Source organism: Aulonocara stuartgranti (genome assembly GCF_965226115.1).
Source record: "Aulonocara stuartgranti genome assembly, chromosome: 7".
NCBI lineage: Eukaryota > Metazoa > Chordata > Actinopteri > Cichliformes > Cichlidae > Aulonocara > Aulonocara stuartgranti.
In genome coordinates, this window is record NC_138945.1 from 57,565,388 (window position 1) to 57,592,577 (window position 27,190).

General features: G+C 39.4%; 1 protein-coding gene across 5 annotated transcripts in view; it reads left to right on the forward strand.

Annotated features, from left to right (window-relative positions):
- frmd5a (FERM domain containing 5a) overlaps window positions 1–27,190 on the forward strand; it is a 71,203-nt gene that overhangs the window by 34,816 nt on the left and 9,197 nt on the right. For 4 of the 5 annotated variants that reach the window (XM_082541799.1, XM_082541795.1, XM_082541796.1 and 1 more), the window contains 12 exons: window positions 13,125–13,229; window positions 16,088–16,130; window positions 16,933–17,011; window positions 19,660–19,757; window positions 20,384–20,507; window positions 21,403–21,490; window positions 21,644–21,732; window positions 22,407–22,470; window positions 22,583–22,674; window positions 23,458–23,532; window positions 25,538–25,606; window positions 25,785–25,891. In XM_082541799.1, the coding sequence (XP_082397925.1) occupies window positions 13,125–13,229; window positions 16,088–16,130; window positions 16,933–17,011; window positions 19,660–19,757; window positions 20,384–20,507; window positions 21,403–21,490; window positions 21,644–21,732; window positions 22,407–22,470; window positions 22,583–22,674; window positions 23,458–23,532; window positions 25,538–25,606; window positions 25,785–25,891 (1,033 nt within the window). The remainder of the gene's footprint in view (window positions 1–13,124; window positions 13,230–16,087; window positions 16,131–16,932; window positions 17,012–19,659; window positions 19,758–20,383; window positions 20,508–21,402; window positions 21,491–21,643; window positions 21,733–22,406; window positions 22,471–22,582; window positions 22,675–23,457; window positions 23,533–25,537; window positions 25,607–25,784; window positions 25,892–27,190) is intronic. The other variant, XM_082541798.1, reaches the window with a different exon arrangement.

Below are 27,190 nucleotides of genomic sequence, written 5' to 3' on the forward strand. Positions count from 1 at the left end.
CCAGAGTTTCTTGTAACTCTCAAGTGGTCTTGAGAGTTTTTCTTTTGACATTGGCTGCTTTTTCACTCATTTTCAGTCCAGTCCTGATCATTTTCACAGGAGGCATTTTTGTTTGGTAAGCCACTTAATACTGACCTATGACTTATTTAAGCTTGAAGAGGCACCAAAATCAAAGGATGAACCAGTGTTGTCTATATATAACAAACAGCTTAGCAAAGAACTTATTTTAAATGGTGTCCTTAGCCTTTATATGTTACTTTGTTACTAGCAAAGTAGCTGTTACTGTTTTTGCACCAGCAAGTTATTTCCCCAAAATGCTTGGTGTATTTTGGCATGGTGTGCAGTGTCCTTAAAAAAAAAAAAAAATAGACAAGTGATGGACAAGAGGAAAGTGTCATACAATAGTATTTTTGCAATATGCCCTTAAAAGAATGTAAGGAAATTGAACAGCTGGAGGGAAAAGAAAAGGTGCCAGGCCTAAAAAACAATCTATAGCAGATGAGCAATATCTGAAAGTCATATCCTAAAGAAATAGGAAAAACATCCAGAAAAGACCCCACACAGAACCTGAGAGATGCATCAGGCCCTTCAGTTGATCTGTTTACTGTCCACTGAAGCTTAAGGTGTCAGCTTTTGATCCACCACACAGTACCATCTTGAAATAGTATGACTGACAGTGGCTTTTTTTTTTTTTTTTTTTTTTAGCAACACATTCCCAAAGCAGTAAATGCATACAGAGTAGATTGGCCTCCCTAGAGCCTGGACCTCATTATTGTAGCAGTGTGGGATCATCTTGACAGAGAACAGAATGAAAGGAGGCCAACATCCAAAGAAGAGCTTTGAATGTCCTTCAGGCTTGCCTAAGTGAGTTCAGCATGTCTTGAAGAATTAAGATGGCCGTGCAACAGATAGTATATTAAATGGACGTCCACTGTGATGTAGCCCATTGGTTATATAAGATCTGTTGTGAAAATTTCTGCCATCACTGTCTTGGTGTTTTAAAAGTGTACATGACCAGTGAGGTAGTGACCAGTAGATCTGACTGAAAAACCAAGGACACTGTATGATTGTTGACTTGATAGACAAGTCATAAGTACTTTGACTTCACATGCAATCTATTTAATTAGATGAGTTTTGTTAAATTGTGTTTTCTTTCTTTGCTTTCCAGCAACTTAACTGTATGCTTTTATATGTCTACTTGGACATGTAAAATGACTTATATCTTACCAATATTAATATAATATAATTACCCATGTAGTGGAGTGTTAAAAATACTAAAAGAGAGAATTTTATTTGGTCTGAAAAGTTGTTTTTGTTGATTGACAGCAACTTCCCACCATCTCTTAAAAAAACAAGTGTGACTCTCGAGCACGTATTATCATCCATCTGGATGTGACTTTATGAGCAGAGCCAGAAAAATGAAGCTTCCGCCTACTCACCAGAGAAAAGCTTGACTTCACTGTCAAGCGTCTCCCTCTTTATACTGACTTTGATGTTTTGCCTTTTGACTTTACAGAAACAATCCTATCACTGTGCTGTTGTTTTTTTTGGTGGAAGATGTGCAGTTTGCTTGCAATTAGGATGCCTCTTTGTATTTGAGGAAGCAGGGGAATGATATCACAAAAACACTTTTAGATGTTTTTTTTAAAGACCTCTGTCAGTAAGCTGGTGTGTTATCAGTGTGCTTTTTGGAATGTAAGGACACTGGATAAGTTGTTTGTGGAAGTAAATATATAAGAGAGTTGTATTAATTAAGTTTCATGGACTATTTTGTATGTGATAAATTAGTCACTCAGTGACTGTTGTCATTGTCTTTGTGATTAGCAGTTATGCCAGAGACAATGAGTCTGTATTTGTGTGCCTTTGTTGGTTTCCTCCTGAGAAAACAATGGTAACCAGCTACATTAGAAGACAGGAAAATGTTATATTGCAAAGCTTCCTATCTAGAACTTCTTCAATTATAATTTAATTCTTATTTGTTTTACTACACCTGCTGTGAAACACAACTCCATCCTAACTCCATTCTTTTTTCATGCTTACTGCTTAACACCCCACCTGTCATCACCTTTCTGGTGGTTGGCTTTATGACAACATGAATGCTTTGGACAAGGTAGCGTCACATAAGACTAACTAGATGTGGCACAGGAAGAGGAGTGAATCCTGGGAACTAAAATCTCTATTGATGGGGCCCTGGGGCTTGTGTGCTACTGCAGTCCAGCTGACTGTGAATCTATCTTCACAGGTATCCAAACAACACAAAGTGATAGCTCTGGATTTTTTTTTTTTTGTAAACTTCTGTGTCTAAGAGTTCACAATCCGCATGTGATATTAAACAAATAATAACTGTATGTATGTTGACCAAATGTTTTTTCTATATCTAAACCACTTTTTTAGATACTCATGGTGTTTGTGAAGTATTACACTCTAGTTTAAATCCCATTATGTCACTGAGACAATACTTTTGACAGTTGTGCTGTTGTAGTTCTCTTCAGTTCTTTTAGTTTTTTTATGAAGTCTTTGACACAGGTGGGTGCAGCATTCAAGACTTGAACTTGAACCAACTTGTTGTTGGTCTTAAAGGCACAGCTCCTTAGCCCCTATTTGGTGTGCTGTACCTCAAGGCTCCATCTTGGGTTATTGTGTGTTTTTTTTTTTTTAATTTATGTTTCCTTATTGATTTCCATGAAGTACAATATTCCCGTTCATGTTATGTTGATGACATTCAAATTTACTTTCTTTCCCATTAAATACATTCCTATTTGGATGCTTGAATCAAACTGCAGCCTGTGTTTGACTGTTTAACTAAATAAGATTGGTTAACACACAATTTTCTTACCCTTAGTAAAAACAAGACTGAAAATATTGTCTCTGGAAATCAAACCTGTCTAAATGGGTTAACTGATACCCTTGGCCCTCTTACTTATTATTTTTCTTATTACTTGTTATTTATCTATTTACTTATTATCTTGGATTGTTTTTAGAAAGTCCTTTTAAATTAGAGAAGCAAGTGACCACAGTTGTTAAGACCAATTTTTACCCCTCAAGCATAAAAGGATGATGGGGTGTTGTCATCACCCTACTAGGTAGATGGGTGGTTGAATTCAGTGATTTTCATACATTAGGATTCATACAATAGGTGCTGCTATTAAAAATCTAGGATGAGTTTGAATATCAGTGACCTCCACCTCAAAGTAAAAAAAAATTGCCAAATTAAAATCCTATCTTTCTCCCATAGACTTTGAAAATATAATTCATGCTTCCATGATCAAAAAAATAAAAATGATACTAATTTGTCATTATTAGTGATGTGGTCACTTTGTGGTTCAAAAGATTATTTTCAATTTGTTTCCTAGCACCTAATTATGCTAAACTCCAGAAATCCTGGTAGATATAACACAAGTCTGCTGACATAAAACAGTCCACTTAAATGATACACGAGCTTCTTTGTTTTATCTTTTATAGAATCTCCGATATTTTCACCATTCGATGGTAATTCTGGTGCATTCAGTCAAATGCACATGTGCAAACGGGCCGTTCCCTTTTGATGTTTTCTCCTGTGCCTTCAGATTCAATCAGCCCACTTGACAAAAATAGAAGAGGCGGCTGGGAAATATCCCTCTGCGGTGGTAACAGAAAAAGACCAAGAATTCAGAAGGGAAATTGCAGTTTGACAGTAAAAAGATATGGCATCTGAGTGAACCCAGAAGTCCCTATTTTCTTCATGCTCTCTGTCTTGTGTGGTCTTGCTTTTCATTAAGGATCTGACAGTAGCGGTGTTATCACAGTAGATACAAATGCTTTCAGCAGCTGTTTTGTTTGTGTCAGCAGATTGTTTTAGTAGGAGCAGAGAAGCAGTTTTGCAAGACAGCTCTTGAAATAGAGAAAAAGGGAGAGAGAGTCATGAAATCTATAAAATGTGTGCACTGCCAAAGAAAAGGGGTAAATATTATTAGCATGTGCTGCTGATAATCACACCAAAAAGAAGGTGCATGGTCATGAAATAACAGGCCTTAAGGGGGCATTCGCATATTTTTAGAGATGGCAGGCTTGAAAGAGTCATTGGTGAAGACGGCCTGAAAGGCTCCGGCTGCCTTTGCCTGATAGGGGGTTAGTGCTGGCAAAGAGAAGGATAATGGAGAAATGATCTAGCTGCCTTATTGTTTAGAAAAAGCCCACGGCTGAGTCTGGTGCTGAGGCACACTGTAGAAGAAGCCTGGGAACAGTGACAGGTAGTAAACCGTGCAGTGCAGCTTTTAACACTTCTGACACGCTCTGGGGTACGTTCTTTTAAAGCCCAGTGTTCCTAGATGCCATCTATGGATTAAAAGGCTGACAGGCACTAAACAGCTGCCCTTTTTCAAGAAATCTATAGAGCAGTACTTATGGCTACACACCCAGTGTAACGACAGATGTCAGTCAATGTGTGAATGAGTCTTCGCCAGCGGCCCAAATGGGCACGTCCGGTAAAATGTGTCATCCTGTGAGCCAGACCTACATGTAGTTGTGATAACGCTGCATGCTATAAGACTGCCCAGTTGTTTCCTTTAGAGGTTAACATTGCATGGGAATAAATGTCAGGGCCGCGGGGTTGATGTAGTCTGAATTTGCCACACTGAGTCATTGCTCGACAGGCTCTCTCTACAGTGGGGGAGACTGCACTGGCACATCACCACCAGAGCTGTGCAAATGCCAAAAAAAAAAATCAAAATAAATAAAACGGGCATTGTTTTCATTATGCTAATCCCAAGCATGACACCAATTGTGCTGCTCATTCAGTTTTGGGGGTATTTGTCACACTTTTTAGTAAATGTTACGCAGTGGGGGAACAACTCCAAGATAACACGAATGTTGTAGTAACCAGGGGATGTACGAAAGAAAATAAAATGTTTGGTTTCAAATAAAGACAACATTTTTTGCTTTGTTTTCTTGCATTGTATTCTTTAAAACCTTCCCTGCACAGTGGTCTAAAGTAGCTGTACGAAGTAAAACCTGGTATCTGCAATATTCACTTGTATGTACAGCTGAGAAATGTGACAGAAAGGCCATTAGAGCAGAGCTGGCAATGAAATCCATCACTGGTGGGCTGAAGGACTAATGACTCAGAAACATATTCATTTCCTTGTCCCCGCAGGCACATTTAGGCACATGCTACAAACAAATCTCCATCAAATATACTTCTAGAGACACTTCAGGTCTAGGGTGCATCGTTTTTGTCACCCAGAAAGCATGTTTGTATAACTAATCATTAATCATACAGTATTGTTATGGATGATGTTCACTTTAAAGTAAGGACATAACCGAAGACTCTTTGCGATCTCCTTAAACAGTCTCCATCCAAACCCTTGTGTTTGTACGGTATAGAAAGAAAAACTCTGGTAAAGAATGAAACCAGAACTGGCTGAAGTGTCACAAAGTTACAATATATGTCCTTATACTTTATATTTTTTTCACCTTAACGCAGTAAATGAATAAAAATAAGCGATTAAAGTGGTAAAAAAGTAAATGCTTTAGAAATTGCTACATTTTAAAGTATAATGTATGAGCAATACATGAATGTATGTGAGCAGCCAACCAAACCAGCCTGTGGTGTTCTGCCAGGAGCATTTTCACGCTACATGCATTTGCATTTGACACCCTAATGGCTATCTAAGGCTTCCCTATTGTTCACAAGTCTCAAACTTTGTCTATAATTACATTTTTCCCACTTCTCCAATCCAAGAAAATCTCTGTTAGTGAGTTTCTACATGGAATAGCCTTCATTAAGTGTAATTTGATTGACAGCTTTGATGATTTTATTCTTCATTATGTTGATTTCTTGACTTAAAAAAATAAATGCACGCTTAAATTTATAATAAACACTCCTGATGGTCTAATGCAAATTTTGATTTTCGCAGAGCATTTGTTACATTAATAATTTAGTTTTTGTGAAATTTTAAAATTTGTGCATTTAAATATCATGTAATATTTTTACATATAAAAGAAGGCATTATAGATATTGTACATCAAGCTGCCTTATATTTAGCAAACCCAGTAAGTCCAGTATTAATGCATTGTAATAGATGTTTTTGTACCAAAGTGCACCTCATAGTGGGAATATTTCATAGAAAATGTTTTTGTGGCCAGGTCAACACTTTTGGTTAATGATGGAATACTTAAAAATCTGGCTGTGTGTTAGTGTTAGTGGTAACTCACCAATGATTAACTAGAAGAAAATTTCACAAATAAATAAACACCTGATTTACTGCTGCTGTGGCTAATAAATTACCCTGTTGAGCTTGTCGTTTGCAGTTTTTCTTACTTGACTTCATTATAATTTTACTTACACTGTGATTCCTTTTTTCCTTTTATAAATACTTAATATCCCAAAGCTTTACAGTGGTTCCTTTTATCACAAATTGGATGATGTAACTTAAGAAATACAGTCTCCCAGGCTGTTGTTGTTGACCTAAATAGTAAGCAGAATGCCAGATAGGTTGCATTTTGCAGACGTATAAAGCACTTCATCTTTTCTTTTCTTTTGTGTGAAAGTGCAGCAGTGTAAGTCAGAACATTAGGAGGAGAACAGCTTCATCCAGGGTCACCTATTCAGGGTCAATTGTGAATAATTTGGGTGCAGTCTTCAGCATTGTGCTAAATACAACATTCTCTCTTATGAGATCCGCTTTCAAATGCGAACTCAACTGTCACCCATTCAGCTGCTGAGAGAGCTTTAAAAGCAATTGTCCGTATCTCTCTATCCGTAGCTCCCTTTTGCTTTGCTTATTCTCCTGATTCCTCCCATTTCTGGGGCAAATCCTTGCACATTCCCATCATGTTTTGATGGCCCACTTTTCTGCTAGTGAGACTTTACTGCAAACTGTTTCCTGGGTTTTGTACAAAGACTCATTACTGTAATGCTGTGTTGCATTATATTAGTGTGTGTTGCTAAACTGCTTCAAAGCTAATGCAGACCCGCTAGTAAGAAAAGAATCTGTATGTTTACTTGCTGTATGTCAACAGAGCAAGTTTTTAGAGATGTTCTTTAAACACTCGTTCATCTCAAAGAGTCTTTTTAGTTTTTTGACCTCAGCTGTCAGTGAATTTTCACTTTTTCTAGGCTTGTAATTAGTCTTTTGTATGATTTTTACAATAGAGCACTGATTTCTTGATATTGTATATTAAATTATTGCTGGGGAAGAAGTCTGATTGTTTCAATTCACACTGGTTGTATTTTTAATCACTTACTCATAGGAAGAACTATGAACAAATCTCCACATGTTCCCAAATTTTGGGACCTAATCTATTCCCATTATCACTCAATGTCACTCACTGGCTTTGTGAGGTCCAAATTGAACTCTTGCCATTTCTTTTTTTGCACTCAGTAGATTTATAGAGAACGAGCACTTTTCCTGTCCTATTCAGCTTCAAACTACTAATTAATAACTCTTTTGAATGATAAAGCTTTATTTCTAAAATCATCCTTGGATACTTCTCTTTATTTTCTGCAACTGAAGTTTAAAACAGTGTAAAATAATCAGAAATGACCTACACCCAACAAATAATCTGCTGCTCCTTGAAGCAAAGACCTGCTAGAAGCAGACTTGATTTCAAACGTGCTGTAAGGATTTGCTTCTTACTAACTGTTAGCGGTTGTGGGTTGCCCTTTGTGCACTCCTTTCCCAGCTGAAGCGGCGGGGTCATGACTTGAACTACAGCAGGAGTCTGAATCTGTCTGAAACATTAACCAGTGCAATACCTCAATCTGCTGGGACGAAAGAAAGCAATCTGCCTATGAAACCAAAGAAATCACCTCACGCCAAAAAGTATCTTTAAGGTTACACTTCTCAAATGCACACACACACACACACACACACACACACACACACTAAATGGCTTTTTTTGTGTTTCCACTCCTCTCACTATAAAGTGATATAATCTTTTATTGATGGTCAGTGCTTATCTGGTGACATGGAGACCGTTTTAATGATTAATCTGAAGAGGAAGTGCTCATTGTACACAGGGAGATCTTTAGGATCTTGGAGAACCACTGTGCTGTTTTCAGTTAAAGACGTGAGAAAGATTGTATTAATTAGAACAGACCATCAGATTGGTTAGAAAGCCTGCGAGAGATCAGGACACAGTCAAAGAGAGGTAACTTTTATCCATTCACTTTCCTAACTGCTTTTAAAATTTAGGAGCCTATCCCACCTCTCATCAGGCAATAAGCAGAGTACCCTCGACAGGTTATCGGTCTACCAGAGAGCTAACAAAGCTCAAATTCTCACATTCACACCAGTGGCCAGTTTAGAATCACAGATTAACCTGACATGCATCCAGACTAGTACCAACCTTGAAATTTTAAAGTTGTTTAACAGCGTTCATTTTGAAAGTTGTCCAAAAGCTAGAATATTAAAAATGCCTGACAAAGGCCTTAAAAATTCATTAAGTAAGCAACCAGAGCGAGCAGCTCCCTAAACCACGTCTTATTATCGATAAATTCAGCATTTTCAAAAGAAGACTGAGGCTGTTAAGCTAAAGCTGAGCTCTACTTTTTGCCTCACCCTCAAGAAACAGCATCTTTATGCAAATTCACCAGTAAGGCTGAAGCAATGAATTGTGAATTTTTAAAATATTTTTAAATATATGTATCACACATTTGGCCACATGCGATTTTTCCTACTAAACAAATTTTCAAAATGACGTGTTCTTACTCCTCTGATTATTTCTAGATTTTTTTTTGTTTTGTTTTCAGAGTTTCAAACTGGGCGGCACGACACGATCAGGCGTCAGAGATCTCAGGGTCACACCTGCTTCCCTGGCTGTGTTGAAACTCTTTCTGCCACAGGTTTATATCAATAAAACCTTTTGTAAGTCTGCTGTGGCTCTTGTAATGCTATATTAAAATTGCAGTCAAAGCGAGGAAGTGGTTCATTAGAATTAATTAGAAATTTCAGGACATTCTTTCTCTCTTGCAATCACCTCTATCTTGTAATTAGAGCGAGTGGTGGGAGGATAATGCAGCTGTGCTGTGTAGAGGGCACCAGGGAGCAAGAGAGATGCATGAGATTGCTGCTGAATACTAAACAAACTTGCTCTTTCCATGTAACAAAAGAACAGATGTCCTGTCTGACTCTTCTGTTAAAGAAGCTTTTTTTTAATGTGTTTGGGTTCTTGCTGTCTGTGGTTTCCTTGAGCTTGGCTCTAGGATCCAGTAATAAAACCAAGATTTGGAATGGTGCCTAAACGCTTTAGTCATTTAGATCATTGTTGCTTTACTTGTGTGTCTGTTTAAGGACTGAAACTCTGAATTTTGAACTCTTGGGAAACCGTGTTTATCCCTAACCCCAAACGCATTTTTGGTGGCATGGATTGGCTCCAGGGCCACTGCAAATCAATATAAAGTTATTCTAAGTGATCAGAGGTCACAGCCACAGTGGTCACTGATTGGGTCAACATATAGGGGAGATTGTGGCGCCATTAAAACGTCAAATGAGTGAATATATTTTGGGAGAATGGTATTAATCCCTCCAGGAGAGATCCAGACTCTTGGAGAATCAGTTTCACAGCACACTTAAAAATTTCTTCCTAAGGCATGTTATTATTGGTTTTTCCATTAATTTGTCAGCCAATGTGTGATAGTGTCCAGGCAGACTGAGGGGTTCCTGCTGTTCCATTTTTCAAACAGGCACGTCAGATCGGTTAGTGATAATACAACAAAGTAATAATCTTGAAGTGACAGTGGCGAGCACCCGTGCAACCCCCCAGTCTCGCTGCATAAAGGTCAGCTACCCTCAGTCGCAGAACTCCAGTGGGCATTTGGCACACAGTCATGGTGGGTAAGCGACAAGCTCGGCATTGACAAGCCTTTTCCTAATGAAGTGCCTGTTATCTGCAGCCGGAGTAATGACATGCAGGGGTGTGCTGCCAGGAACGCTTCTACTTGCCTTCACGGGGCAAAGGAGGAGGAGGAATAAGACAGACGGCTGACTGTGGGTGCTCAACCTTCACCTCAGCTGACCCCCTCATTAGTCACTGTGAGCACTGAGACTTGAATACTAGGAAGACTTCAGTCAATTAGATTCAGGCACAGACACGAGCTGGGTGTTTTTTTTTTTTTTTTTTTAGATTTGATTGCTTTCTTTTAGAGGCTGCCCCCCCCCCCAAAAAACAAACAAACAAACAAATCCATCAAACTAGTTATAAACTAGTTCATAATGAATTCAAATCTGTAATTGCGACTAACAATCTAAAGTTGAAACACCAGAAACGCAGCGGAATTAGAATTAATTTGCCTTGATATTTCCAGCCCCGATGGATATGAAAATACCAATATTTACCGTCCTAGTAGGCCCGTTTGGCTTTGAAACAGCACTCGGGGAAAATATCTGGCCTTTTTGCTTCTAAAAGCTTTCATCAACACACAACTGTGTTGTAGTTCCACTGAATGGCAGTAAATATTAGCAATAAGATACTAAAAGCTTGCAGACGAACATTGTGATCTACCAGTGGGCTTCTTTTATCTGACCTACATTTGTTGTAAAAATAAATAAATAAATAGTGGAAATGTAAGATTTGCTAGGGAACAGCTTTTTTTTTTCTCTGCAGAAGAAGAGCTTTTCACCAGCTTGTCTCTCATTTTTTTCTTATTATTTTGGGTTTTGTGAACAGTGTCCATAGGATTTATTAGCTGAAAAGCATTACGCTCTGCACGTAGACACTGTACAATATGATGTGTAATTTGTAATGCAACTAAAGCAGTGAAGTTATGGTCTAAAGCAGCGGTCCCCAACCTTTTTTGCGCCACGGACCGGTTTATGCCCGACAATAGTTTCACGGACCGGCCTTTAAGGTGTCGCGGATAAATACAACAAAATAAAACTAGTACCGGTACCGAAAAAAAGAAGATTTATTCATAACACACGTGAAAAGACCCAGGAAAACAGAGTTAACAATAAAAACGATAACAAAATAACTGAAAACCGATAAAAACCCTGAAAACCATATTTCACACCTGAGCCTCAACTCTTGCGGCCTGGTACCAAACGACTCACGGACCGGTACTGGTCCGAGGCCCGTGGGTTGGGGACCGCTGGTCTAAAGAACCAAAATAAGATGAAGATAAGAAATGTCAAGCTGAGTTTTGTGTGTCACAAGAGTTGCTCTCTTTTTTCTCTTTTTTGCTCTCTAAGTTCCACAGTTTCACCGATTCCTTTATTTATGGTAAATGGTCTGTATTTGTATAGCGCTTTACTTGGTCCTAAGGACCCCAAAGCGCTTTACACTATACACAATCATCCACCCATTCACACACACATTCACACACTGGTGATGGCAAGCTACAGTGTAGCCACAGCCACCCTGGGGCGCACTGACAGAGGCGACCACCACCAGTAGACAACAGGTGAAGTGTCTTGCCCAAGGACACAACGACCGAGACTGTCGGAGCCGGGGCTCGAACCGGCAACCTTCCGATTACAAGACGAACACCCAACTCTTGAGCCACGATTGCTGTGTTTACAGCATGTTTTAAAGATTCTGTGCTGGAATATGTTTTATACTGCTGGAACTACAGCTACAAGAACACAGAACACACACCAAGAATACCCGTTCAATCAATGAAATTTCGCTTTGATCTGCAGACAACCTAAAGCTACTTCCACATCTGCTTTATGAGGCTGTGGTACAGCAGAGTTTAAATGTATCCAATTTAAAAGTTAAGAACTCTAGTGTGCAACCATCACCTTAGCATTAAGCAGCAGCACCGTGTGCGCACTGAGCAGTAAAATAATTCACTGAAACGTTAATTTCCAGGATTATTATATGTTCTTTAGATTTTTTTTTTTTTTAAATTTAGATTTTATCATCGTCATCTGGTAAGCTCTTTGATTGGAGTAGGCGGAGCTCAAAGGGGTCATACATCAAAGAGTGATATGATGTGTAAAATGCCCATTTATATATGAGTGCGCACAGAGCCTGAAGGAGAGAGAAATTAAATAACCACCATCATTATACCCGTTATCTCCAACTAGAGGTTTAGGTGTAGTGGAATCGCTAAGTCAAAGAAAGCCTGACTTGGTTTGTTTTATACCTTTCTGGACTTGAGGTTTAGGCTTGCAAAAGTTCCACATTAAGTCAACCCTGTGATCTTGTACCTGGCCTCATGTTTCCCAGTCAGGGTGGTAGTTGTTGAGCAGTGACAGCACTGGAGTAGCCTTAGGATTAATGGTGCTGTCTTCCCGATATTGATTAATCACCAACCTTTTAACCTCGTCACATTTACTAGGCGTATGCTCTGATGTAACGCGTTAATACCACAGAAGCCGAGACACTGAAGTGTCGTAGACAGCTCAGTTTCACATGCTTAATTAAAACTTTTTAAATGTACTTGACCTCCTGCCATTTAAGGATTTTGAATCTGCTTAAAATTTCAGCTCTGCTATTTGAGGTTATTTGAGTTTAGCTGCTCAGTTCTTCTGTATTTCCCACGAAATATGCCATGATATTGTACCGTATGTCACCCACGCACTCAATTATTACCCTGCCTGGCTTTCTGTAGCGATGCACACAGTTGTAATAATCACTTTTAATGTATTGGTAAATTAAATCTGCAGGTGTCTGCAGTTGTGTAAAACACTTCCAGTGCTAAACAATTATACTGAGAAACTCTCAGTTTGTTCTTTTGCTTCTTTCCAAACAGCGTGTTCAGAAAGAAAGTCCCCCAATCATCATATTTATTCACTGTTCACTCCACATTTTCCCCCTGGTCTTCAGCGTCCCACCTGTAGTGGCTCTATGCCCCACCAGTGGGCCCTGCTGCACAGTTTGAGAACCATTGCTCTGAGGGAAGCTTCATTGTGAGACTCAGAAATATAAGCAAACCCGAGAAAGACCTCATCACTTTTAATCCTTTCTCTTTTTAAGCTGTGTGATGGGGTTTATTCCAGACACTTCAGATGGCTCTGGCTTCGTATTAATATTAGATGAATCCAAGATATATCTGCTGGAGTGAGCAAAGCATTCTTCTAGCAGGAAATATTTCTCATTTTAAAGGCTTAGCTTTTCTTGGCTGAATTTTTTTGGGGCCATGTGCTCGAATATGTGATTTGCTGCTTTTGAATTTCAGTTTTTCTGCTCTTCTATTGCAGCGGGATGCAAAGGGACAATATCTGTTTGACCTCATCTGCCATAACCTCAACTTACTGGAAAAAGACTATTTTGGCATCAGATATGTGGATCCAGACAAGCAGCGGGTAAGTGTTTACATCTGTGAGTGTGGCAAGAGGTTTTTTGTGTTTATACTAATGTGCATTTCATTTATGGTTTTCTTAGTGAGGTACTTTTCACAAAATTAAAATCTAGTCTGAGAGAAAGAAATGCTCATCCTTGAAATACACAATATCATTAAGGTGAAAGGCATCTGTTTCTTCCTGGAGGTCAGATGAGATTATCTTTAATTAGTCTCATGTCTTTGCACGAGCTTTGAGTCTTGATAGAAAGTTCAGCTAATGCCTAATGGGCCCATTGTTTTACTAGAGAGGGAAATAGAGAACCAGTTAAAGTTGAGATGTTAAAAATTATTTAATTTACTGGAATCATAAACCTCAAATATTTAAAACGTTTTCTATAAATGGTAGTATGTTTGTGTGACATGAAACTCGCCTCATCTGAGTCACACGTTAGTCTGTTGCTAAGAAAGCTGTATTGATGTTGAAAACTTTTGCATTCCTACTTTTTGTGCACATAAAAAAAATGATCAGGGGACAATAAGGGGATTGGAAGATGATCTGACCTTAATAGTGCCAGTGAAATGGTATTAACATCCATCCGTACTTCTTATATGTTATGACATATACATTAACGTGTTTGCGTTAGTTATTGTTAAATTGAAATTGTTCATAAGAAAGGAAATTTTCAGCTCCTCAGACAATTCCTCCTTTGGTATTTTAGATAATTTTCAATTTTATTCAATCTTATTTATATAGCCTCAGGGGAATATATATTGTAATTTGACAGAAAACCCCAACACTCAGACAACTGTGCAAGAACTTAGTGATAGTGAGCGACAGTGGGACGGAAAAACACTCTTTTAACAGGAAGTAGCTTTAGGTTCAGAGAGAGAGCATCTGCAGCAAGTGATCGGAGATGAGAGAAGGGAAACAGGAGACAAAACAGTCTGTGGAAGAGATCCAGAGATTAAGAATTACTAATCATTAAATGCAAAGTGGCTTATAAACTCAAAGTGGGTGAAAAGAGGTAAATGGAGAAGAAACGCTCAGTTCATCATGGGAAGCCCCCAGCAATCAAGGCCTATTGCAGCATAACTAAGGGAGGATTCAGGGCCACCTGATCCTGCTCTAACCATATGCTTTATTGAAAAGGTCAGTGTGGCAGGGTGTGGTTTGTGGCTCAGCTGCAGGGGAGGGGTCGAGCAGTGGGTTTAGGGTGTGGTGTCAGGGGAGGCCGGCTCGCACACCTGACCTCATCACCTAATCAAGTCTACCCTGTTAAGGATGTTGCTGGGACTGGAGGGGTGAGCGGTGTGTGCTACAGAAATGGGGCAGCTGGAAAGACGGAACTTTAAAAACTGGAAAATAAAAGACGCTGAAAAACTGCAACACTGTGGTCGTCGAGTCCTTCATTGTCACAGAACGTTTTAAGCCTAATCTTAAAAGTAGAGAGGCAGTTCCTACTTCTGGTGAAAGAGTATATAGTCTTTGAGTTGAAACTAGAGTGCTAAGTTTTTAAACTGCCTTGTTTTATCTCTGGCTTCCAAACTTTTAAAAGCAGAAGCTGTTGAATGTGAACTAAGAGTGACTTTTTTGCACACATTACTGTGTTGCGTTGTGTCAAAACGACGTGCATGCCTGCAGTTTAAAATTTGAATGTTTTTGATTTAGAGCGAGATTGTGGTCCAGAGTGAAAAGTTGTGTTCTTCGGTGTCTCTTACTCACGCCACCTTGCAGACTGAAGGCCGTCCCAACAGGCGCTTCTGCTGTGAGGCATATAGTTGCACTGCTGGATTCATGAAGTATTAACATGTTCACAGATCGTGTTGTAGCTCTTCAGACAAGAACCAATTTCTGCTGATGCTGCATTTCCTATGCTGTCACTCAGGGCTATTTTGGTGGTTGTTGCTGTGGGTGGGTTGGGTTGGCGAGAAGACAACACCGGAGAAAGATGGAGAGAGAATACGATTCCAGTGAAATGCAGGATCTGAATCTCGCTCTAGAAACACACAAGTGTAGCCACCAGAGCCCGGTATTAGTATTATTGTCATGTGTGTATTTTATTAAATTTTATAATGTAACGTGATAATAATAATAATAATAATAATAATAATAATAATAATAAAAGATCATCAATGTGGCATATTATTTAAAAAATGCAAATAAACAAAACAAAATTAAAGTCTGATTTTTTGGGTAGATAAAATATTACCAAAGCTGCTGAAAAATGTTATTATGATTATTAGTATTTAAATGAAGTATTAAAATGAGATATATTTCTATTGTTGAAACCACATTATGGATCAATTTTAATTATAATAAAATAAAACTGTGTCATTTGTGTTGCTTTTCAAAAATTCTCTTTTACAGGTATAATTTATTTTTTCATCTTTTGAGTACAAGAGTGTAGCTTTAAAATGTTTCTGGCTATTCCTGCCTGCTCAGCCACATTTTTATGCACAAACTGTAAACTTTGTTTAAACTGCTTAACTTGCGGTCATTAATTTATTATGTCAGATGACTGAATAAACTAATTGAAGTATTATTCTATGGAGTAAATCAGAGTTATATATATCTTTGAATGCTTTAATAAAGAATAAACATTTAATATTAAAGGGAATGGGAAACATTATCTATTACTTTTCCATAATTATTTTATTTACCTGAAGTATTTGATGATGTCATTAAAGAAACCTCTGGAAATTCTTTAGGTTCAATGCAGCATTCGCTTATTGCACTGATCAATCTGTACCGCTCTGACACTATACATGGTGTTAGCAGGTTTTCCCACGTAAAACTGTCAGCAGTAACAGCTGATGTGTGGATTACTCTCAGGGGATGTTTGTGACATTTGTATCTGTCTGTTTTTCTGTCAAATGCAGCATTGGTTGGAGTTCACAAAGTCAATTGCAAAGCAAATGAAATGTAAGTACTTCAGTTACTTTTTGTGTCTTTATAATTAAAGAAGCTATTAAGCAAGAAAGCTATTAAGCTATTAAGAAATTAAGTTGGGAAATCTTTTAAAATCGCATACATTATGTAGCAATATGATGTACATTTGATGTAGCAACAGAAAAAGCTAGTTGCTTAGTTTATTAAATTTAAGTAATTTAATGCAATGAAAAAAGATCAATAGTTATTTGTCAGTCTGATCGGGGGAATGTAAACAGTTTGTTCAAGTCTGAAGAACTGTGCTTTACATTTTAGTCATTTGGTCTGATGTATCAGTTGTATTTCTATTGTTATGTTTCTAATAGTTAAATCTTTGCTGCTTCCTTGTTCAGGTTACTCTATACAATGTTTTTATTATCTCAGTAAGACTTTCATCTGGATAAAAAAAAAGAGATTATTATAGATTATAATTGTTATAATCTAAGTTTCCTCGTGGAAACCGTTAAAAGGAGGACTTTCTAACAGTATTTTTTGTACAATATTGCATGTAGATCTGAATATTTCTCCCAAAAAGTCTTCTGCCTTGTATAGTTGAAGAGGTTATATTTTTATTGTACCTGGCCTCATTAAATTGATTAAATTGTTGGTTGATTTTTTTATTTTTAGCAGAGTTACAGAGTGTATGCATCGATCAAGAGACACAAAGACCTATAAATTAATTTGACCAAAGACATTTCTAAAAGCACTTGTCAGATTTCACGTTTCTGCTGATTGTTGGCAATTATTGAAGTTATCCTCGCACATGTCTCAAATATTTCCTGTTTGTTTCCTCCAGCTCAGCCTCCGTTCACCATGTGTCTGAGAGTTAAGTTCTACCCTCCTGATCCTGCTTCTCTCAAGGAGGAAATCACTAGGTATGACCCACTGTGGTGGCTTTCACTTCAGATGAGTTGATAAAGGCTGTTTGTGTTTTCTTGTTTTTCTAAAGCTAAAGTTTGCTAAAGAGGGAAAGAAGAGAGATGGCAGCTGTGCTGGGGCGTTGTTTTGTTTCTTCGGATTAGATTTGTGCTGTGAAACTTCTAGACTGAGCAAACATGCCTCTTTCTGAAACATTATTCATGTGCCTTCATAATTAAAATGCTTGAGCACTTTACCGTCTAAAACGTTATGATGAATATTACACAGAACACCATTACAGAGGAATGTAACAGCCTTCTCTGGCAGTGCTGAAAGTTAATGGTTGGAAGATTAAAAGCAACATCATGCAAGATTTTTGTGCAAACGCACACATTCTCCATGTAATAATCCTCTTCAAATATAGTCCTGTCTTAATAACGTATCACTTTAAATTGGTGAAAGTAACACTTTCACTCGGACCGAACAGCTGTGAGTTCACACGGCGTCAGTTTGCACTTGTATTCATTACTGACAGGAGAGAGGTCCGCTCCGTCTCTCTCTCTGCTGTGTAATAAGATGCATTCATGTTTTCTATTGTACCTAAAGAATAGATGAGTAGATGAGATGGGGGCAAAGGTTTCTAATTGAAAGTGGAAATGAATTAGAGAGAAAGGAGTGAGTTCATGGTTATTATTATAGTGCAGTGGGCAGAGCATGGTGCAGACCACAGACAAGACAAATAATCAGTTGCATGCTCATTCACTGCGTACGCCCACTCATTGAAATTGGACTGTTTGGACACTATGTTAATACCAAATTAAATTCAAGGCAAAATAGGCAGCTTTTTGATAAGAGATAAAAATACACTCACCTGCCACTTCATTAGGTATACCCTTTCAACTGCTTGTTAAGGAGCTATTTCAATAACTCAGTGTATTTCAGCAGTTAAGACGACCCGCTGAAGTTCAAACTAAGCGTCAGAATTGGGAAAAAATGTGATTTAAGTGACTTTGAGGATCGACTATCTTGTTTTAGCTCATTCCGATTGATCGTCTCATTTAGTGTTTGACATTATGTTGACATTAGCTTGTCATTTTTCAGATGCTCATTGTTTTTAGAGTTTTCAGCTTTAAGTGACTAACGCTGCCTTACACACAGTGAAACTGGACTAGATTGCTTTGAGCTTGACCAGCTCGGTCTGATTAGTCTGGATTTCTGCTGTAACATCCAGATCAGAACTTGGTGTAAACAACATGAAAGGATGGATCCATACTGCCTTGCATCACCGGTTCAAGCTTTTGGTTGTGGTGTAATGGTGTAAGAGGACACTTTGGGACATTATGGGCCCCTTAGTGCCAACTGAGCGTTGTGTAAATGTCACACCTTACACAAGTATTGTTGATGACCATGGCCATCCCTTTATGAGCCCGTCAGTATGGACCTCTGTGTGAGGAATGTTTTCAGCACTTTGTTGAATCTATACCACAGTGGACCTTATGAAGTGTCCAGTGAGTGTTATTTGTAGTTACAGGTTATCTTTATTGCAGCATGGTGTTGATTTTCACCACCTACAATAAAACAAAAAAACAACAGCAAAAAGAGCAAAAATGGGAGTACCAGATTAACAACATGGTCGGTTGAATTTATTTTGTAATAACAGACTGGTTTGACATCAGCCTACAGTTTTATTTGCCTCCTGTTTCCTTTTTGGTTTGTTTATTGATGGCAGATGTGAGTCCTTGTGGCTATTCCATGTATAAGCTAATGCAGTGGCGTTTCAATGTCCATTATGCAGAACTGTTCTTTTAGCACAGTTTGGTATGGTTATGGTTATAGCATCTCTCTTCACCTGTCTGCACTTCTACTTTGATTCTAACTTACTAAATATAGGCAATATTTTTTATCCCAGTAACATCCTTGACATCCTTCTTTCAGCCCTTTATAATCACGAGTGAAAATCTGCTATTATGTATAAAAGAATTAGTTGGCTATGCTCATTAGTGCTCATATCAGTGTGCAGATGTTTTGAAGTGTAATCAAAAGATCAGCAGCCATCAGCACCAAATAGCTGGGGATGTTGTTGTGCGTGCAGTTTACTCATCATATTTTTAAAAGGGTCTGTGAATCTGCTGCCATGTGAATAACATGGGATGTCTCCATTTAAAAAAAAAAAAAAAACATTGTGGAAATGTTCTAGACACTAAAAAGAAAGCAGGTCTTGGGGGTTTTTTAGTGTTTTTTCACCTCTAACTATAACAACAGTAATGATAATGGTAGTAATAATAATATTCATCTCTACTATTATTCATCATCATCTTTGCTGCAAATCATTAAGGTTCGCGATTCAGGAGCTGATTGGTTCGATGAGCCTGAAACTAGGCAGGAGATTTTAAGAAAAGCACAGCGGCATCAGTAGCAGCTTCTCCCTCGGGGTCTTTCTGCCATTATTTCACCCAAAACAAAACCCTCATTTCAACTAAATCAAAAAGAAATATTCAAACCACCCATGGGGAACACGAACACAACATGTAGCCTTTGCTCGGGTTTGCCATGCCTGCTTGCTTCATCGTTTACCTGCTAATGTTCACTGAGAAAATCAGCTGTATTTATGACCAGTTTTCTTATAATCAGTGAGAGCAGCTGACGTGGTTTTTGTCCTTTGTAGATATCTTGTCTTCCTGCAACTCAAGAGAGACCTCTATCACGGTCGGCTCCTGTGCAAAACCTCGGATGCGGCTATGCTGGCTGCCTACATCCTTCAAGGTAATGAAAAGTGACAGATGGAAATTACTTGTACCACTCTCTGCTTCTCACTGTGTTCTCAACCTCTGTTTTACTGTGCCTCATAGAGCACCGTCCTGATAAACACCACCAGCCAAGCAAAATAGATTTTCTGAGGATTTTTTCACAAGAACGAAAAATACTCCTCAGAGAGTTCCCTAACGTGATGCAATGAACTTTTCGCTCTATGTGATTTAGCAAACTACTCAGAAACAATGAAAGCTTGTTCTGTACCGTATGATAATTACGTCAGTTGCGAGGTAATGAACAAGAAAATTGCACTCTGTTATAAAGTCTTTGAAGCTGTTATCTGGCATCTTGTCATCTTTGAACCACACACACAGTCTCAGCTGGCTTCACAGGGAGGCAGGTCCTCCTGAGGAGGATGGCCTGATGAATTAAACATAGGCTGCCTGGTCAGCTCCTCTTTGCAGAGAGGAATCAACGTCAGGGTCATCTAAGGGAGAACAAAACGGCAAGAACCACAAACAAATCTGGCCATGTTTAGCCCGACTCCCCTGGCATTTAAATCTAACGTCTATCTGATATGAATGTCTGTGGACATGTTTAAAATGTAAATCTTTTTTATTTTGTTATTCCCCCTCCAGCTGAGATCGGTGATTACGACCCTGGGAAGCATCCTGAAGGTTATAGCTCCAAGTTCCAGTTCTTTCCTAAACATTCTGAGAAGTTGGAGCGAAGGATTGCAGACATACACAAGACGGAGCTGATGTAAGAGCCAAAATATATGACCTGCAATCGCTCAGCCAAAAGAAACACTAGACTTGCTTTGACATTTATGTAATTGACTGGCTTGATGAGGTATCAATGGTTTGCGCTGGGCTGGATAGACAGATTATCATCTGTTATTTGAGCAGATAGCGGAGAAAAGCACTTAGACTGTAGCTTGCCCTTTATTTGAACAATTATTAGCGACGGGTCCTAGCCACAGCATTAACCTGATAAGTAGCAGTGAAAGTGATCTGATGGAGCGGGTTCATGAAGAGGCACAGGAAAAAACACTTTGGAGACAGCTGCTGAGCTGATTAAGCATTTCATTCATTCATCTGCATCATTTTTAAAAATGAATGAATGAGCCACCGTGTTATCTTGCATTATTTTGAGGTTGTTTAATAGTTAAAGGTGTCTGGAACAAATAGGGGGCAAGTAAAACAAAAATTAAAAAATAAAAATCAGTTTAAAGAAATAATCTGAGTCACAGTAGAGATAGAATTGCAAAAGCCTACTTTAGATGCTGTGGGAGGACAAACCATATGAGACACTGCTGCCCACTAGTGGTGTGTCTTTTACTTAATACCATGTAAGCACAGAGCTGCCCTGAATACTTAGGTTAATGTGACAGCCAGAAAGAAGCTGACATCAATAATAAGTGTTTCTTTTTGTTTTTTGTCATCCTATAGTTTATTTGCTTCAATTGATCTTGTGTTCATATTTGATCTGTTTGGGCGCTTATTCATCTTTACCTCTTTTAGTCTCACTAAACGAGTAGATCTCATTATTGGAAATGTATTTGTTCGTTCCTCTCTTCCAAGCCTTTTCACATTTAGACATCTCGATATTTAATTTTTAATGTTTGTGGTGGACTGACACAGAAAATCTCTCTTAGTGGACAGAAACCTGAAACATCAGAGCGAAATTTCCTACAGAAAGCTCAGATGCTGGAGACGTATGGTGTTGATCCACATCCATGCAAGGTTGGGTGGCATTTTTTTAAAATTACTATTTTGCTCTCTTTAGACATGTTGTAAATGCTTTTCTGTCCATTTTGAATGGTTAAATATTCCTTTGGAATCCTCTTCGGTTTTATCTCATTAAGTTTTATTTTGAAATTGTTTTGTGTGCTTCAGGATGTATCTGGGAACCCTGCTTTTCTCGCCTTCACGCCGTTCGGTTTTGTGGTGCTTCAGGGAAACAAGAGAGTTCATTTTCTCAAATGGTGAGCCAAATGTGAAACATTTTCTCATGTGAGCCAATCGCAGCGCACTCCTCGAGTACTCAACTCACAGCAGATCTGTGAGAAGACAAGCATTTTTACTGCGGGCCTTTAGTTAATCTTATTTGACATACATGCTTTTTATGCAGAGTAATCTACATGAAACAGCGTGTGCACAGCAGCTGGATGTACAGTCACAGTCAACAGAGCGACTCCATCTGCCTCTACCTGTGACACGTGCCGGGGGCTCGCATGAACACAGATGGCTAATTACAGCAGCTAAACTGCAAACTAGATCAAGAAAAGATACTAGGAGCTTGTACTTGCAGCTGATTTGAGCTTAATTTAATTCAGGAAAATGCCTCATTGGTTAAATGAAAGTCTACACAGCATGGTGCATTTCTGTTAAACTTTTACCTGCATGCTTTTAAGTCAAGAGGTTACCGTCATGATTATGCAGCCAGACTTATTATGTAATATGTTTGCAGCATTTAGGCTAATGGCTTTGTTTGCTTGCCATCAGCAGCACTCAGATTTCCCTTGCTCTCCATTCCCTGTCTGCAGGGAATATTAACACTTTTTTATTTTGGCATCCAAAACATATCTGTGACTGTTTATGCGAACTATAATGAATATTTAAAGAGGCTGTGGCTTTGTGTGCATTGTCTTTCGGACAGGAACGAGGTGACCAAACTCAAGTTTGAAGGCAAGACTTTTCACATATATGCAAATCAGAAGGAGGTGAGAGCATGAATTGTTGGAAAAAGCATGTTTTGATGACAGTGTGTCTGTAGAAAGTTTCCATCAGAATTTGTTATATTGTCCTGCACGCCCACTTATTTTCAACGTGCAGGACAAAAAGATCATCTTGACATACTTTGCACCCACACCGGAGGCATGCAAGCACCTTTGGAAGTGTGGAGTGGAGAATCAAGCTTTCTATAAGTAAGTCATTTAATTGTTCTTTTCAACCTTTCATCATGATGTAGTTGCTCTGACAGGCAGGGTAGGATTATGGTACCTCAGTATCCTCAGAGCACGTCCCTTCCTGGTTGTTTTTCAGCGAGAAAATGAGGTGTGAGCTGCTGCTGACCTGTAGTGAACGACTGTGCACTGGCACGAGACCACAAGCACTTTCGTGCTCCTTCTGAGATATGGATCCCCTGACTTAGCCATGAGTAACTGTGCGAGTCTCCTCTGTTCTCTGCAGCCCAGGAATCATGGTTAACAGAAAAAAAACCCCCAAAAGCTCAGTGTGTGAGCTCAGAGGCTCCCAGCGTGACCCTTTCAATGACTCCCTGAAGTGGCAGACTGTTAATCTCTTATCAGCCTTCCATTTATTAAAATCTTACTGTTCTTGGAAGTCTGTGGGAGCAAAAGAGGACACACGATAGAAGCAAAAATATCCCTAGAAAGCAACACTTAGTATGACAATATAAACATTGAGTCCTGTATGGAGCCGTGTTGAGGATGCACTGCCCAAAGTGCAAAGAGATGAGATGCATAATTTAATAAAAAGAATATTTGATCCTAGTTTCTCGTTTGTTCTGAGATTCAGAAAACAAAAGATCACAGGCATTCGGGGTTTAACTGTGTGTTCGTATTAGGGTCATATTCTCCCTAGAATATATGGGATATTGTCATTGCTTTCCTTCTTGCTGTCTTTGATTGAATGCTTTACTTTTACTTTTTTGTTTTGTTTTTCTCTTCTTTTCCTTTTTCCATCAGGCTTGAGAAGTCAAGTCAGGTTCGCACTGTGTCCAGCAGCAACCTATTCTTCAAGGGCAGCCGTTTCCGCTACAGGTAGAGTACACGACAAGGCAATATGACTGATGACAGGGAGGGGAGGACACTGCAGAAAACCCCCAGCTGGAGTGGAGAGAAGTGTTCCCAGAAGACTTGGCCCTCCTGGCCTTCTGTGCTTTAAAGTCAGGGTACCTTTGCCTGGAGGAAAGGACTGACACCTACCAAGACAGAGGACACAGAGGGGGAAATGAAGGGGACTGATGTCATGACACGCTTTTTTCTTTGGATCTGTTTTAAATCTATATTACGACATAAAAATTACGGAATATTTAGATACTTGCCAGCCACTTTATTAGGTACACTGTGCTAGTAGCGGGTTTGATTCCCTTTTGCTTCTGTTTTAAATCTTCATGGCAGATTCAATAAGGTGCTGGAAACATTGGAAATAAGGTTTAAATGATACTTAATAAGTACCACGGGGCTTAAAATGAATATCCCCCACAACATTACACCACTGTCGCCGTTGGTACGCAGCAGGATGAATCAATATTTTCATGTTGTCTACACCAAATTTTGAATCTACCTGCTAAATGTCTCATGAGACATTGAGACTGATCAGACCAGGCAATGTTTTTCCAGTCGTCTGTTCTGAGCCTGCCCAAACTGTAGCCTCGGTTTCCTGTTATTAGCTGACAGGAGTGGCCTGTGTGGTTTTTCTGCTGCTGTACCCATCTGCTTCAACATTGTGATGTGCATTCAGAGATGCTCTTTTTTTATACTTTGCTTGTAACGAGTGGTTATCTGAGCTACTGTTGCCTTGCTATTGGCTCGAAGCAGTCTGGCCACTGTCCTCTGACATCAACGGGACTTTTTTTCACTGGAGAACTGATGCTCACTGGGTATTTTCTCTCTTTTAATCCATTCTCTGTAAACCCTAGAGATGGTTGCGTGGGAAAATCCCAGTAGATCAGCCCGTCTAGCACCGACAGCATTCAAAGTCACTTAAATCCCCTTTCTTTCCCATTCCTATGCTCAGTCTTAACCATGCCTACATGCAGTGAATTTAGATATTTGCGTTTGAACAGTTGAACAGGTGTACCTAATTAAGTGGCCAAAGAGTCTAGTTTATTACTCCTGTCTACATTAATCTAATTATAATTCTTGTATTTTTGTTTATACTGTTTTTCAGATATCGATTTTAAGATTTCTGACTCTTTAGTTTGTAATGAAAAATTACATTTAAAATTTGTCTCTTTTTGCAAACATTGTTCTGTTTAAATCTTCTTTTGAAAAGTTATTAGTAAAGCTCCTTACACCAGCGATAAGGAAGCATTTTGGCCATAGTAGAAAATCTTAAACTCTAAGAAAATAAACTTAAACCTGTCTGCATAAATACAGCTGAAGGAATGTGACAAAGCAGTCATAGAGAACTTCTGGGTCTGCAAAAGAAAGCCAATGAGGAAGTGCCTTTAAAATGGCATTTCAATTTTTTTCTCATGACCAGAAAGCATGACACTCCTCTAGTTGCAAAAAAAACAACAAAAAGTATTGAGTTTACAGAAAAGCCTGCTTCTTAATTTATGACCTTTTTATAAAAATTTTCATAATGCATTTATTGTCTTAATCACCAGTTTTAAGTCTTGGTTAATACAACATCATGTTCATTTTGTAAATTATAATCCCATTTAGAAAACAAAGGAGTGTGTATGCTTAAAAGCATGGCTACTTTTAGATTGACCTCAGTTTCTCAGTGACAAGATGGCGAAAACACTCGAGTCAGTTAAATGTGGAGTTCACTTTTAAAGGGCAAACCATGATCATTGTTTTTATATTTTTTGCCAAGAAGTCTGTGTGTGCATTTGTCTTACTGGGTGTAATTCAGTTACAAACTGCTGAATTCACCAGGACAAAATCAATCATGATGCTCATCTACTATACTCATCCACTGCAGTTATAGCTTTCATAGCATTGGGTGAGACCGTGGTGGGTGAATGGTTTTGTGCGTGTGAGCGTGCGTGTATGTGGAACTCATCCTGAGCATCGTCTCTGTGCTTTATAACAGTGGGCGAGTGGCAAAAGAGGTGATGGAGCAGAGTGCCAAAATCAAACGCGAACCTCCAGAAATACACAGGTAGAGTTATGAACTCAGGAGAGGTCAGAATGTTTGATCACAATTTTCTTTAATTTCCTCCATTTTCTTAGGAACCAAGCTACTGTAGATGTCTTTATATCAGCAGCGCCTACTGGCCACAGTACCTTCACTCACAGCTCAGATGTTTACGCATTCCTGTCTGTGTTTGTCTCTGCAGGGCTGGCCTCGTGCCTAGCAGAAGTTGTCCATCCATCACCCACGGGCCGCGGCTCAGCAGCGTACCGCGCACGCGTCGGAGGGCTGTGCACATATCTATCATGGAGGGTAAGAACTGAGTTCCTCACTATTACCGTACCAAGTGCCAGGGGCTGTTCACTTCAATAACTGACATGCAAAATTTGAAATCGTCAATATGAAGATCTAATCTCGATCTTATGGGTGAGATCCTCCTCTTCTTGAGAAATTAAAAAAAAAAAAAAAATGCTTGTACACACAAGCACATGATGTAACTAGAGCTGTTTGGAGCAGTCCATGCTGGTGGGACGTGCTGCAGGTGTGTGCGTCCGTCAGCGTGCCTCACTTCAGTGCAGCATTTTGGAGATGTGTGTATGTTTGACCGCATGTTGTGCCAACACTGTGGCAACTAAAGTCACTTATTCAGCCCACCTGCAGGCCTGCTGGCCCTGAACAGGTGGCTTGAGTGTTTCTGTTATCTGAGATGGACACAGCAGGTGTACACCCCTTTTGTGGGTTAGGGTTAGACCTGGTCTGCCTGCCTGGCTTTTAAGTACATACCACCACTCAGTGGACTCAGAGGTCAGAAGCAGGTGTACCGTCTTAGAGGGTCTTTTGCTGTGGGTTGAAGAAAGCTTCCCGCACCCCTCCTCACCCACCCACCAGTGTGTGTGCTGACTGGGTGACTTGCAGCGGTATTAATACGCCAGCTGAAAATAACCTGGGTCTTTTACTCCATTTATGTCACTGGGTTGGGTGGGGCCAAACCAGGCCAGGCCAATGCTAGTGATTGTAGTACTGGTGTAGGAACCCACTCTTTCACCTCCGCAACTAAAGCAGAACCCTTCGGCCTAACACAAACACACCCTGTGGCCTGGACTCTGGAAAGGGACCATAAGGACAGGATAAGCACGCGCACGCTGCAGCCATGGTGAAGTGTCTGATCCGCATCACCACACGGGTGAATGTCCACCTGCGTATGATCAATCATTGCTACCGGGATGTGAAAGTTCGCGTGCTGAGCCTGGGGCCTCGACTGCTGGGGAAGGCCCTGGGCGTCCTGCCCCTCTACCCTGCCCTGACTGGGCTGCAGGGGTCTGACAAGATTACCCCTCTTTCTGGCGCTTCGCTACCTTCCGTTCAGCCCAGCAATCCTCCAGGTAAACTCACCACAGAACCAGCCAGGAGTGTGCTTTACATGGACTGGCCGGTTCTCTATTCTAAATTAGTCTCTGCCTCCTGAGCGAGGTGAAAGTGATACAAGTCCTGTGGTCTTCTGCGCTTCCAGCTTATTGGACAGGCAAATTTAAGTCGCTGTTGTCATATTTCAAGAGTACAGCACGATAATGTGGTGTGTGTGGTTTCTGTAAAAGTTTTATTATGCTAGAG